The sequence below is a fragment of the Fistularia commersonii genome, chromosome 3 (genome assembly GCF_037954325.1).
Source record: "Fistularia commersonii isolate RoL2024-O1a breed Wild chromosome 3, RoL_Fcom_v1.0, whole genome shotgun sequence".
NCBI classification, from domain to species: domain Eukaryota; kingdom Metazoa; phylum Chordata; class Actinopteri; order Syngnathiformes; family Fistulariidae; genus Fistularia; species Fistularia commersonii.
Window position 1 is genome coordinate 3161350 of NC_141286.1, and position 14516 is coordinate 3175865.

The following is a 14516-nucleotide window of genomic DNA, read 5'->3' on the forward strand; positions in this document are numbered from 1 at the left end:
CAAGTACATCGGATCAAAAATATCAATTAAACAAAGGTTTGAAAATTCTACACACCAAGAACACTCTAAAATTAAAGAAAATATATTATAGCATAAAGTTTCAAATAAAAAGCGTCTCCTCTTCAGATGCTTACCAATAATGGCGCCATTTTTAAAGGAAATGATAATTTGACCGAACATATGTGCAGAGATGGAACCGAACATTATTGATCAGAGGATTTGAGCAAACAAAACATATACAGGAGGAACTAGACAAACAGTAATAACATTTAATAAACAGTAATAACGTCATGTAACCCTTGTGGGCTCAGTGTTCAAAGGGTGTTTATCCAAAACAGTCCCGTTACGACGCCTCGGTACTTTAAGATGGAGACATTATGTCATTATGTCTAGCTTCTTTAAAATGCCATTTGATTTTTAATAGCGCTACGATGCACATTTGAGCGTACCGATATGAAATCACACGTCTAATGTTGTATTTCTTCCCGGTGCGAAGACGATAGAAGATGTTAGTTTTGTATGAGAAGAGGCATCGTCGACATCGGCCGAATGAATAATTACCAGCTTTACACAACGTTAAAGCGATGAAACACAGAAAAAGGGTCGGAAAAAAAAGAAGCCGGCATAAAAAGCGAGAAAGAAAGTTTTGCAAGGGTGGGGGTTTCGAGCGATAAAGAGGGTCCGAGTCGTCTATTTACATTGCGAAAGGGTTAAATTCGAGTTACGTAACACTTTCCAGCTCTCGGCATGCGGGTTCCCGTGATTACATCATAATCCAGGGCATCGTGTTAAAACAGGTTAGGTGTAAATCTTCCTTAATACCTTGAAAAGAGGATCAGTTCCATCAATGAGACAAAAGACGGTCCAAATAGATGGAATCAAATACGCTTATAACAGATTAACGCCTCAGTAGTTCCAGGCGCTTAAGTCTCGATAATGGATATGAGATATATATCTACATTTTATGCTGTTATCTTACTTAGTATTAATTTCAACGTTTGAATGATAAGAAATGGCACACACCTCAAAAGGTCTCGGTACAAAAAAAAAACCTTATTTGTGTTGTAATGTAACAATAGACTTAGTAAAAATATAATAAACTAGGGTTATGGTAGATTTTTCAGACATTCATATAAGAAATATACTAACAAATAATAGACTAGTTTCGAGTTAGTGGTCTTTTTTTGTTTTTTAATACATTTTTGTCATCAAACCTATCAATCGACCTTCTTTGTTGCCATATAATGATGGTCCGACTGTAGATGGACCAAATGCATTCATTTAATAACATTTTATTTTGTTATCAAAACACTATGTGGATAGTTTAGCACAAAATTTCACACACTTTTACAAGTGACCAACCCAATGTGTGTGTGTGTCTATAACGTACTAACAAATAATGGACTAGTTTCGAGTTAGTGGTCTTTTTTTGTTTTTTATAGCCATTTAGTTGTCAATAAATACATTTTTATAATCAAACCTATCAATCGACCTTCTTTGTTGCCATATAAAGATGGTCCGACTGTAGATGGGCCAAATGCATTCATTTAATATCATTTTAATTTGTTATTAAACACTATGTGGATAGTTTAGCACAAAATTTCACACACTTTTACAAGTGACCAACCCAATGTGTGTGTGTGTCTATATATATACATATATGAATGTTGTGTGTTGTAGCTGCACATATTTTGCTTCGAGTTTTATTTCCTGCCATTTTATTTAGGTTTATTCTGCACTGAGGTGGTTTGATATAAAAGCATTTCTTTATCGAATGTTTTTTTATGATTGAAGTTACATTTAATAGCCTGCAAACAGCTTAAAATACTGTTTTGTTTCTATGAATGTCACGACGCCTCTCCTCGTCTCCGTGACTCACACACTCCGCTGAATTATTGCTGACCTGAGACGTTGCATCACTTACAGGAAACCTTAGACGAGCTTCCATTAACACTTGAAAACAAAACACACACACACACCCAACTGACCGGGCGACTTTCTCACATTTACTTGGATCACACACACCCGAACACACTGAACGGAGACGCTCTGACCCTCCGATCATAATGAGCAAAAAAATGACGCCTTACTTTTAGAATGACACAGCTTAAAAAGCGATCATTAAAATAGAAACATTTAAATGTCGAGGAGTGTATTAACAGCAACACCAATCCCGCAGTTTTTTTTTTCCTCAGGATATGTTTTCATTTTAATAATAAACACAAATATCACTGATATTTTTGATGAGGAAACAGTAGCTGCTGTAATTATATGAAAACAATAAACAGAAAATGTGCAATTAAATTATATTTGGGGGCTGTTTTGGGGTATGAGTCAGAAAGTAAATGCATTTTGGTGTTTGTTTTTGTTTATGCACGTTCGTGTGGCTCAACATTTGGATCCAAATCTTCTATAGACAAAATATATTATCTATAAAAATCCTTTTTGTATGAAAGTCTATAAAGAAATATGCACTCACTAACAGATCCAGTATCAATCAGACTCTCACTTCCTTCCGTATCCATATGAGAGACGAAGCGGATCAATAAAGTTCAGGGTTTTTTCAAACCTTCGGTATGCAAGTCATCACTCTCTGCCAGTCAGTCACATGACCACGGTTTAGTGTTAAGGTGCCGCACACTTTCTAACTGTATTTACTAATTTATTATGTACTCCATTTGTAGAAAATCCCACTTTGCAATCTTTATTTGAACCTGATAATGCAAAGGGTGTATTTTCAACGTTGCATTCAAACGACTTAGAGGAGTATTTGCTTTTTCACCTCGCCTCAAAGTCACCTCACTGTTATTGTCTTCATTTGAGGGTGTAAAAAACACCAAAAAAAAAAAAAAAGACAAATTTGAATATGCTCAAAGCGACACCTATCAACATATTTTTGAATTGATCTGCAATTACTGCGGATTATTGCTCTCTGTCTTTCTACCCCAAAAGGCCACCGCGCTGAGCTCAGGTCTGCCCAGTGAGGGATGTTGGGTTTCTGTAAAAGAACCGCTTTTTAAATAAAGTCTCACGAGACACCTCTCTTGCGATTTTGCACCCTATAAATACAAATATGTTTCCTTTCCACCATCCTTCCATCCGTTATCTACCATTTATCCCAGACTTGGGCCCGTTTTGCATTTTTATCCGGCCCGCCAAAGTATTTTCTTTGAATATTTCAACAAGTATTTTAAATCAATATTGAATTTAGAAACTTAGAAACTTATTTTTTCCTTTTTCATTTTTTTCCTTTAATTTTTTTTCCAAAATAATGTCAGTCGGTGTATTTATATTATTATTATTAATGATTTTAAAACTGAAATGAAATGGCAAAAAATTGAAATTTTTAAATTGCAACTTTCATTTTGTTCACCTAGTTGGATTTTTATTCAGCACGCCAAACAATTTTCTTTGAATATTTTATCAAGTATATTAAATCAATATTGAATTTAGAAACTTCTTTTTCCTTTTTTTTTTTTTCCTTTATTTTTTTTTTCCAAAATAATATCAGTCGGTGCATTTATATTATTATCAATGATTTCAAAATTGAAATAAAATGGCAAAAATTTGAAATTTTCAAATTGCAATTTTCATTTTGTTCACCTAGTTAGATTTTTTTATTCGGCCTGCTAAACTATTTTCTTTGAATATTTACCAAGTATTTTTAATCAATATTGAATTTAGAAACTTTTTTTTTTTCCTTTTTTATTTTTTTCCTTCAATTTTTTTTCAAAATAATGTCAGTCAGTGCATTTATATTATTATTAATGGTTTTAAAATTGGTATAAAATGGCAAAAATTTGAAATTTTTAAATTGCACTTTTCATTTTGTTCACCTAGCCGGACTTTTTTCAGCCAGCAAAAGTACTTTCTTTGAATATTTTAACAAGGATTTTAAATCAATATTGAATTTAGAAACTTAGATATGTATTTTTTTCCTTTATAATTTTTTTCCAAAATAATGTCGGTTGGTGCATTTATACTATTATTAATGATTTTAATATTGACGTAAAATGTCAAAAAAATTGAAATTTTTAAATTGCAATTTTCATTTTGTTCACCTAGTTGGCCCATGCATAAAAATTAAACAAGAAATGTAGCCCGCCAGCCAAAAAAATTGCCCACCCCCGGTTTATCCTGCAGGCATGGTTGCGGGGTTGCTGGAGCCTATCCCTGCTGCCTTTGAGTCGATCGCAGGGCCACAAAAAACAACCAGTCACTGTCTCATTTACACATTTAGACCATTTTTCCAAAATATTCCAGTTATTTCCAAATGCCTATTACCCTCGTCTCCACCGTTTAATTTTTTTTTTTTTTTTTTTGAATCAGCAGTTTCCCATGAAAAGGATTTTTCAGTCTGTTTTTTAAAAAGACAAAAGTAGAAAGCTGATTCGGTGCATTCTTGCACATCCCTGCAAGACAGTTATGCCAGATTCAAAGGAAGCAAAGATTTTTAAAACTCCTAGTCGCCACCTTATATCAGAATACTCCTCTTAAGACACCTAGCAGAGGGAATACATGACCTGATATTTGCTCCTGAATATTTAAACAACAGGCTGTCAGCATCTTATTTGCGGCCAAAATAGCCAATATTATAAAGCATCAACCGCTAAATGTTTTCAGTCATTTGTCCTTTTTTTCCTCATAGAAATGCATTAAAAATACTTTCGCATCAGACATTTTATCCAGAGTTAACAGCTGTTTATTTTTAATTTTTTTTTTTTTTTTTTGATTGCATCCCGCGGTGTTGTTTTAGGGAAATGACAAGCAGCGTGTTACCTCTTCTCCGCCAGCACGGCCCCTCCTGGATGGTGTAGGAGAGGTCTGTAAACTCGATGTCCACCGCCGAGCGCTTGGGCAAGTGAGAGAAGCGCTGGGCTTCCGTGATCTGGTTCTCCACCTTCTTCAGGTGGGTCAGCATGGAAGGCTCTTGCTGCTGAGGCTGAGGCTGAGGCTGGGCGAGCTGCTGACCGCCTCCGTTACAAATAATGGCCTCCTCCACCGGGATGCTCACAGAATCAGGCTCCAACGCCTTATTGTCCATGCCTGCTCGCTGTCTGCGAAGGAAGAGATGAAAAATAAGGGTAGACAGAAGAGCAAAGTTAGTCTTTCAAAGCTGGGGTTGATTTTTAATAACACACACACACACACAGTGAGAACCACAAAAGCCCAGAGCACTCCCATGAAAAGATCTACAAAAACAAAACAAATGTTAGTTTCACTCAAGTGATTAATTAAAAGAATAGTCACCGATGCCAAAATAAACACACCGACGGTTTTTAGGTTTGTGATCGATATACTGATGTTTACGCACGTCCCGCGTTAATACAAGGTTTGCATTTGTTTGGCTGAGGAATAAACAGTTTGTAAAGTTAAACACACGTAGGCGCGCGCACAAATGCACAAAGAAAATAATTGGTCCAATATGCATACAGAAGACTCACAAAAGGCTCAGACAGGCGTAATAATACACACACAAAACAGCTGTGGCTATCAGTGCATAGCTGGGTGTGTTTTTTTTTAAGCGCCATGAATGAGGACATGAATCACTTCTCGCATACCATAAATCTCAAATTTCCATAAGCGCGAGGAGTTCCTCGTCACTTCTATGTCGCACAAGTGCGGACACGCATGCAGCAGAGGAAGGCACGTTTAAAACGCACTATATGGAAGCACAAAAAAAAAAAAAAAAAAAAAAAATGGCTTCGTTTACAGACGGGTAACCGAGGGGCCGACGCCGACTCCGAGAATTCGATCAATCGGTCAATCGATCAAACGGGTGCACGATGTTCCCAAAATCGAAACGTTCCCCGACCCAAGACCTTTAGCCTTAACTTGACACTTTATATTTTATTGTATTTCTTATTCTCCCTCCTTCCTACTATTAGCTATTATTGTTATGTTTTGCTTGATACTCCGGCACAACAATTTCCTTCGGGATAAATAAAGTTGTTCTTATCTTATCTTATCTTATCTTTATGTGTGTTCACAGAGAATAATTGTCTTACAGATACAGGCTTTTACATTTCCAGACCTGATTGATGATCAAATCCTTTCCAAATTCAAATGTTATACTTGCACGTGACTATCGGGGTTTGCGTTCCAGAGTCATTTCTTGAAAAAGGACGCAGTCGCCTTCAAGTCAGGATGATATTTTTTTTCGCCCTTGCAAGTGGACGTTCTTTTCATCTTATTATTTTCTGAGAAAAATTGTTTTCCATTCAAGGTTTGAGATTCAAAGTGTTTCTTGTCATGCGTGCATTCATGTTTTTCCCTGTACAATGAAATTCTCACAAGCCAGATTGTTTTGACAGGCTGAGAAATAGGCGAGTTAGTAAATACAAAACAATAAGTAATAAGTGAAATAGAACGATATTCGGTGCGCAATACCGGGTTTGCATTACTTAAAAATGACCAAATTACCTTCCTACAGTCATTCCGTGATGGGAACTCAACTCACAACCAATAATTCAAGATTGGGAATAATCCAAAGGATAATGGTTTTAACTTTTAGGACAAATAAGTTGAATTCTGTGAACTCAATCATCCCCCAAAGGGATTAATTATGACCGTCATTCAGTCCACTCAATCTTAATCTACTACCCTTATCAAGAAGAACCTTCGGAGACCCGGAAAAGCAAAAATTCAGTCTTAAAAGCTAGAAAACGATTCTACACCTCCATCCTCGGCTTCAGTATCGCTCTTTGAAAATCTTGTTTTCAAGAAGTGCACGGCAAACATAAACACGAGCGATGATTCACCGCCCGTCAAGCACATTCCACTCCCGGAAACTCGTCCGGAAGAAAATGTATCCCCTCCACCTCTGCCTGCGTCACATGGATGAAGACGGCAGTGAGTTACAACAGTTTTCAGAGGAAAAAGAACATTAGCGCACAAACTCTTTGTCTTGTATCGCCGGGAGAAAGTTAATCGCACAAGTCCGACGTGAACCGGAGTGTGTGATAACCCAAAAGTGTGCGCAGATCTGCGTAAAAACACACCCACCGCCGTCGCTGTCTTCATTTAATATCAAACACGGTGGTTTTCTCTGTGTGATGTCGAATAAATGACAAAAAGAGCGACGCTTAATTATGTTTATTAAGTAACGGCGAATTATTTACAGACAAATAGTGGTTAGCCTCTTGATTAGTTCAACTTTGAACCTGCAAAAATGCATATATTTGTTGTTGTTTTTTTTATAAATAAATGTTCCATGCTAAGGTATCACAATAATCAACTGTTCTTTTTAGCAATTTGTGTCGCTTTTTATTTCAGAAAACAATTTCTGACACAGGCCATGTAGTTACACTCCAGTTCCTAGATCTAATTTGTTTATTGCGAGAATATTCACAGATAAATAATCAATAGTAATCAACCGAATAATCCGAATAATAATCCGAATAATCAATAATCAACTATTCTTTTAAGGACGGGGTCAATTTGTGTCGCTTTTAATTTCGGAAAACAATTTCTGACACAGGCCACAGGCTAGATCTAATTTGTTTATTGCAAGAATATTTATAGATAAATAATCAATAATCCGAATGATCTGAATAATAATCCGAATAATCCGAATAATCAATAATTGACTGTTCTTTTTAGGACGGGGTCAATTTGTGTCACTTTTAATCTCGGAAAACAATTTCTGACACAGGCCATGTGGTTACACTCACAAATATTCCAGTTCTAGATCTACTTTGTTTATTGCAAGAATATTTATGGATAAATGAGTCTTTGCAGGAGAGTCAGGATAGTCCCTTTAAAATGAGTCCCGAATCCAAATTTTATCCAAAAATTTTATCCAAAAATTATTTCATTCAGACTAAAAACAACGTCTGTACAATGAATATTTTGTGAAGTTGCGATCACAAGTCACGTATATCTCATTTTCTGTTCGTTTCTACAAAGAGTAACGTGTCAAACTGATGATAAATGAGATTTAAAAAAAAAAAAAGGAAAAAAAAGATGGAGGACCGGGTTTTTCATTTCGACTGGAATTTTGAATCGGCGAAACGGCTACAATTTTTTTTTCTTTTCTTTTTTTCCCCAAGAGCGCGCTATCAATGAAACAAAGTATACGTTTTCCTGGGAAAAGATAACCGCGGCACGATTGACGTCAGACGCAATCCACGTCGGCTGTCCTGGCAGGACACAAAGCGGCAGAAATATGCAATCTTCCCCCGTGATCATAAGGTGATCACCGAAAAATCGAGATACGTCTAATCTACTTTGTTCTTTGCGGCGCACTGTAAAAAAACGGTTCCCAAGTCTGAGGTGGTACAGTACTTTGTCCTTCTGGAGACAGAAGTCTCATTTAATCACTCATGGGGTTGTTAATCCCCCTCGGGGATTAAAATCAACTTTCTTTTCCAGCCTTGATCTGCTGGGAGCAGGAGGGGTCTGGAGTTACCCGCTTGGGAAAAATCTGCGGACTCATTTACACGACCAAGCACCGAGTCCAGCCCGACGTATGGGAATAGACTGCCCTCCGCATCACACCTCTACGAAGACACATTTTCCTTGACAGCCGAGAGAGGGTAGTCAGGACACGTCCGCTCCGGGTGTCGGTCGGCGCTGACGAAGAAAAGGCGGCGGCGTTGGGGGGGCGGGGGGGGGGACGGCGTACCGACGTGTCACGAGTCGACCTGGACGGCTCTCAAATCTTCCGAACCGGAGGGAAGGTCCGTGGAGGCGAGGGAGGAGACGAGAACTCGCTGACCCCGGATCGTACCGCTTTGAATCTACTGTTTCGCTAAGATCTGATGCCCCCGAGTGAAGCTGGATTAACGGTATTAAGAGTCGAACAGTGCGGTCGGGCCCGCGCAGCCGAGCAAGACTTCCGAGAAAAATAGAGTTTTACGCCGTACATTGACAAAATTTCGTTTTCGGAAACAGCCTGTTTTGTTTACTTTGAGTATATAACGGTTCTTGTCATCGACCCCTCGACTGTTAATCTGAAATAGAGATTCTCAGTAAGGCTTGAATGTTGATGTTCACCAATCTGGACCTTTTGTTTCTGGAGATACTTCAAATTCAGATCTGCGGTAGACCATCGGGTTACGGACGCCCCCAATTTTGAATAAATCGGCCTACGAACGGAGATCTCGATTAAATTTTGATTCGATTTGAAACAAAATCGCGGGCTTTTCGCTCGGTAGCGCTGTAGCGTAGCAGCGCTCCCCGTTGTTTTTCATCGTTCATCGTCGTGTTCTACTGTAGTACGGCTTTTTTCGGTATGTTAGCCCTCATTGTGGTTTCCAAAAAGTGCTAGCGATAGCGGAGGTTAATAATTTTAGTCGATCCCAAGAAGGAAATTGTAGCGAAACGCGAGAGCGGTGTTCGGGTTGCAGATCTCCGACATGGCGAAGAAGAACAAAGATGTGCCAAAGGCAGTTGAGGTAGCTAAAAGGTTAGCATTAAAAACATTAATGCTACATTAACTATATTAGCAAAAGTCTTAAGTTTTACAAGAAGTAGAAAAGTTATTGTGGGTTTGGATTAATGAAAGACAGCTTGCTGGAGCTAGCGTTAGCGGGGGTCTGATAGCGAGAAGGCTTTACTTTTGCTAATTTAGTGAAGAAAACGCCGCGTACAAGTGCTGCCAAGAAGTAAAAGAACACCAGAAACACAGCAATAATTAAGTTTATCTTTAATTCCTTTCTGTTTTTTTTGCCCAAACCCATAAAAACGTTTCAAAAGAGCGCAGTATTTTGTGAACAAATAAATGGGATTTACGTTGATTTCAATTGGAAATATCCATTTGTTTCGCAAACATTTCGGTTTGCGAACGGAGTCAAAGAACAAAATTAAATTAAAGCGTCTCATAACGCTTTGCATGAAAAGCAGGTCTGGAACGCTCGCTTTAAAATGAACTGCAAAAAAAGTCTCAACCAGTTGGGGTGGACAGACAAAGAGCAATAATTCACAATTAATTCAAACATTTTTTTTGAAGATCCTGCCTCGAGTGTCTTCAGATTTGGTTTACACGACCAAAACGATGACAGAGGTGGTGGACAGACTGTGGCCCAATCTCAGACACAGTAATTCATCCAAGAAAAATAACATAGAACCAAAAAACAACCGCAATCAAAAAAAGGAAATACTCATTTAACACGTTGCAGGAGTTGTGTTGAATGCGACGTTTGCTATTTTAGAAAATGATCTTCAAAAAGAATTCAGCCTGATTGCTCGAAGAATACACCCTCTCCATTGAATTATTAGTCTCATGCTCCTGTAATTCAAGACAGATGGAGTAGATCGTACATTATAAATTAGTAAAAAGAGCTAGAAACAATGTCGCCTTAAAGATAATCCAGACAGAAACCCAACGTTACCCCATAAACGAGCACGTGGCGACAGCAGTGAGGACAAATGACAATTCACTTGGCGGGAACCTTCAGTAGATGTACTCTCTGTACTGTCTCTACCAGTTGGGTTAAAAAGAGAGCGCAAGAGAAAAGAGCAAAGATAGAAAGCAAGAGTTTGTTGGTACGAAGGTTGGGTTGTGAAGGACGAGCCTAAATAATCCCCTACTGGATCGACGTTCTCGTCTTTTCTGCTCCGTGGAGCCAAAAACCTACCCGTGCCTCCTTACCCAAGCGGAAGATATGATACTCTTGCATTAAAAGTCATCGAATGCACATTTCGGAAATCCAAAATGCATCCTCCGGGTGCAAAAATAATGAAATTGTCCCCATTAGTCTGGCAGGTCTTGGTCTTTTAGTGTTTCCACAGCAAATTTTGAGGTGCAAAAAAAAATTACAGGGAGCTAATATTATATATTTTCAATTTAATATCATGGATAATTTGAATATTTTGGAGCAAATAATCTATATTTAAACAAAACAGGTTCATTCATTGTAAGGCACGACGCTTTTGAATATCAAGTTGAGAAAGATATTGGATTCTAATCAGCTAAAAAACAGTTAAACAACATTTAAAATCACAAAGTAGTGAATTTAATGGGAGTGTCATAAAGTCATAAGGTTAATATCAAATAATGGAGTAAACTCCACACAGATGCCATCCATCCATCCATCCATCCATCCATCCATCCATCCATCCATCCATCCATCCATCCATCCATCTTCTGCACTCAGTTTATATTGAAATGCATTAATTTAAAATAAGAAAGATATATTTGATGAAAAGATCTATATCATTTCTCTCATTAGAGAAATATTGGGCAGACATTTGGAAAAATGGCCCATGTTCAGAGAAATAGCCCAGAAAATGAACAGTACATAACATAACTGTCATCTACATGTTCTAAGGCTTCAATAAACAACCTTCTAAAATATAACTAAAATATTGTTCTGTAAATATTCAGATGATTCACACGCACTGATAAAGATGCATCTATGAAAGGATGACATCACCTGATAAAATCAGCCGGTCGATACGCAGGTGGCACTCCGATCATAATTCCAAAACCATCGATTTTTGAAAAAAAAAAAAGCACACCCAAGTCAGACGTAGCGGCGCCTTATTTGTCAGAATCGGACGATGCTTTAATGCTCATTAATGCGTCTCGGAAAAAAGGAAAGGCAGGTTTACCTTGATGTATGCTAGATGCTAAAATACATTAAAACAAATTAATTTCCCCGCTTTGCTGACTGGTGGCGAAGATCTAATAGAGACAGTTTTAAAAAGTGAAGCAACGAACAGCCGCCACAAAGTGTGGTGAGTCTTTTCTTACATAATGTGAGAAGACTGAACATAAGTGTATTAAGCTCTGATGGAGAAAAGTAGGTTAACGGTGCTGGTCTCTCATGACTTTGTAACAATGGGGGCTAATTCACTGAGCGGCTCTGCAGGAGGACAGAAAAAAAAGCAAAAAGAAATGCCTCACAAACCGACGTAGGCCTCCGACAGCCGAGACAAATCATTTTTAAAGGGAATCTATATCCCGGCCGATAATAACCTCACGAAAAATAGAAAGTGGGGGGTTTACTCGTCAAATCAAATCAAATAAAAAAAGGTTTGGAAAGCGATCTAGACGTTTTATGGTCAGAAAATGTGTCTAACTGTCTTTAAATGTGTTTTTACTTCCACTTTGACTGTGCTTATAGACAAAACCAGGAAATAGGGATGCTTGTATTGAACCCACGTTACACACACATACAAATAAATGACCCAAAGGTAAATGTAACTATTGTTAAGTATTTTATGTCTATTTGTAAATGACTGTGACTAAGGCTCATATTCAAAATGTTCTCCTTTTTAAAATCATTTGGTTTTTTTGTTGTTTTTTTTGAAAAATATATTCTTTGAAAAAATTATTAGCATATATATATACACACACTATTATATATATATAATATTATATATACATACTATTATATATACATTATTATATACATTATATATATACACTATTATATATTATATATATATATATATTATTCTTATATAATATGCTATTTTTTTTCCACATTATTTGAATGTCCTTATGCATTTAGCTATCACCAAAAACAAATCAAATACTGTAGGTAAAACATTTTTCAGCAAGTTGTTATTTTCAAATTTTTTGATACAATTGCAGATTTTAAGATTGAATTTATTGGAATTATTTCTTGTACAATACTTCTGTGTCTTATAACCAGTTGTGTTGAAAAAAATGTTTCGTAGGAGTTTTTTTTTTTCACATATACCAAGATTGTTCCAAGATTTTCATTTCTGATAACTTTATTTTCAGGATTGAAAATCAACATAGAACAGGACGTATAGTTTCAAAAATGAGAACTCCATTGTGAGTCAGGCGATACGTGCTTGCAGTTTGCAGGCTTTTCATTGTTGAAGAGGTCAAAAACAAAAAAATCAAGGGAACCGCACAGATCCATGGCACATGTTCCATAATATTACGTTTTAATAACATCTATCTTTTAGAAAAATGTTAGTTTTTGATGCTGAACTTTTTAATATACATGAACTGCACAAACGATGACAAGACAAGAGGGGAACCATTGCTATTCAATTCATTTACATAATTAAATGAAAATATAATCCACAATGCAAACGGGAGATTTGATTTTTTTTGGGAAAGGGGGCTTTTTGTTGGATTTTAAAATGCTAAAAACTTGAAATTGCATTAAACATGGACTTTGAGCAGTAAAGAAAGCCAATATGGTTGCTTTAGTGTAACATTTTATGGACTGTGCACATTTTTGAGGGGTTCAATTCCTGGTGCTTTATTTCGTTATTTCCATGTCATATATTCAACTTTGCTTCTCTGACAAATGTTTCAGTCAAATCTAAATTTCCCAACACGGAGGGATGAGCTGTTCCTCTACACACCCGAAAACATGCCAAGCTGTCAGAAATACACCTTTTCAAACCTGGTATCTTTTCATAACATTTCTTAAAAAAGCCAAAGGCACATCAAGCAGAGGATAAAATCAACAAACCAGGGAAAATGATGATTCACTTGAAGTCATTTTTCTATATTTGTCATGATGGGAGTTTAAAAAATGAATGTCTTAGGGCTCCTTCATGCAGAAAAGACAAAAACTGCATTGGTGTCACTTGGAAAAGTTGGACAGTTAAAGAGATCATGGAGCATGGAGTGTGTGTCCCGCTGCAGACACACACACACACACACACACACACACACACACACACACATATCGGAGATGGGGGTGCAGGGGGAAAGGGGGGGGGGGGGCGGATAGTCCACCTCCGGAACCGTTCAGGCAAAGAGCGGCGTTTCTTACGGTGTGTCTGCCGGGCGTCAAGTGTCCGTCCTCGGCTTGGGCGTCTGCGGGGCTCGGGGTGGGATCTGGATGGGATCTGGATGGGATCTGGATGGGATCTGGATGGGATCCGTCGTCCGCATTCAAGTCTCGCAGCTGCCGCATCTACACCATCCTCTGCGCGGAGGAGAGCGGAGGAAAAGGCGCATCAGGACTGGAGGGGTTTGGAGGGGCCGCCGGCTGGAGGAGGGACCCCCGCTGCCAGACACCCCCCCTCCGGGCCCCGCCCGGTCACATGGCCCCGGAAGGTTGCGTCTGCTTGCAAGATAAGCGTGATTTGACTTATTAGTACGTGCAAAAACATTTACGCATGGATACTTTATGTCACTTGTTTCAAAAGCAAGGACCGCGGGCCAAATGTGGCCCGCCGCGTTATTTTTTTGTGGCCCCTCTTGTTGTTTTCCACAATTGTGCCGATCGTGTTACACGCCTTTATGTTGTGGTTTGTTCGCATCAGTGTGATTTTTAAACAAGTGGAGTTGAGAAATATACTGTTTGAAGAAATCGAGGGAACACTTAAATAAAACAATGTAACTCTGAGTTTATCACGCTTGTGTGAAATCAAAGTGTTCGCCTCATTTTGATTTGTTTTAAGGACATGACATCAGGATGTTGTGTGATTTTCATTTTCATTTTGAGTCCAACTCCAAATCCAGACCTCCATGGGTTCATAAATTTGATTACCATTGATCATTTTTGTTGGATTTTATTGTCAACACATTCAACTATGTAAAGGACAAAATATTTAAAAAGAATATTTCATTC

At 37.8% G+C, this 14516-nt stretch overlaps 1 protein-coding gene across 2 annotated transcripts in view; it reads right to left on the reverse strand.

Moving 5' to 3' along the window:
• Window positions 1–14230, reverse strand: part of LOC147235236 (ATP-binding cassette sub-family G member 4-like) — a 29326-nt gene extending 15096 nt beyond the window's left edge. For both annotated transcript variants that reach the window (XR_015104359.1, XM_086141468.1), the window contains exons 1-2: window positions 13713–14230; window positions 4780–5057 (exon numbers count right to left, since the gene is read on the reverse strand). Coding sequence is in view for 1 of the 2 variants with exons in the window: in XM_086141468.1 (XP_085997594.1) it covers window positions 4780–5044 (265 nt within the window). In the remaining variant the exon portion in view is untranslated. The remainder of the gene's footprint in view (window positions 1–4779; window positions 5058–13712) is intronic.
• Between the last annotated feature and the right edge of the window lie 286 nt (window positions 14231–14516).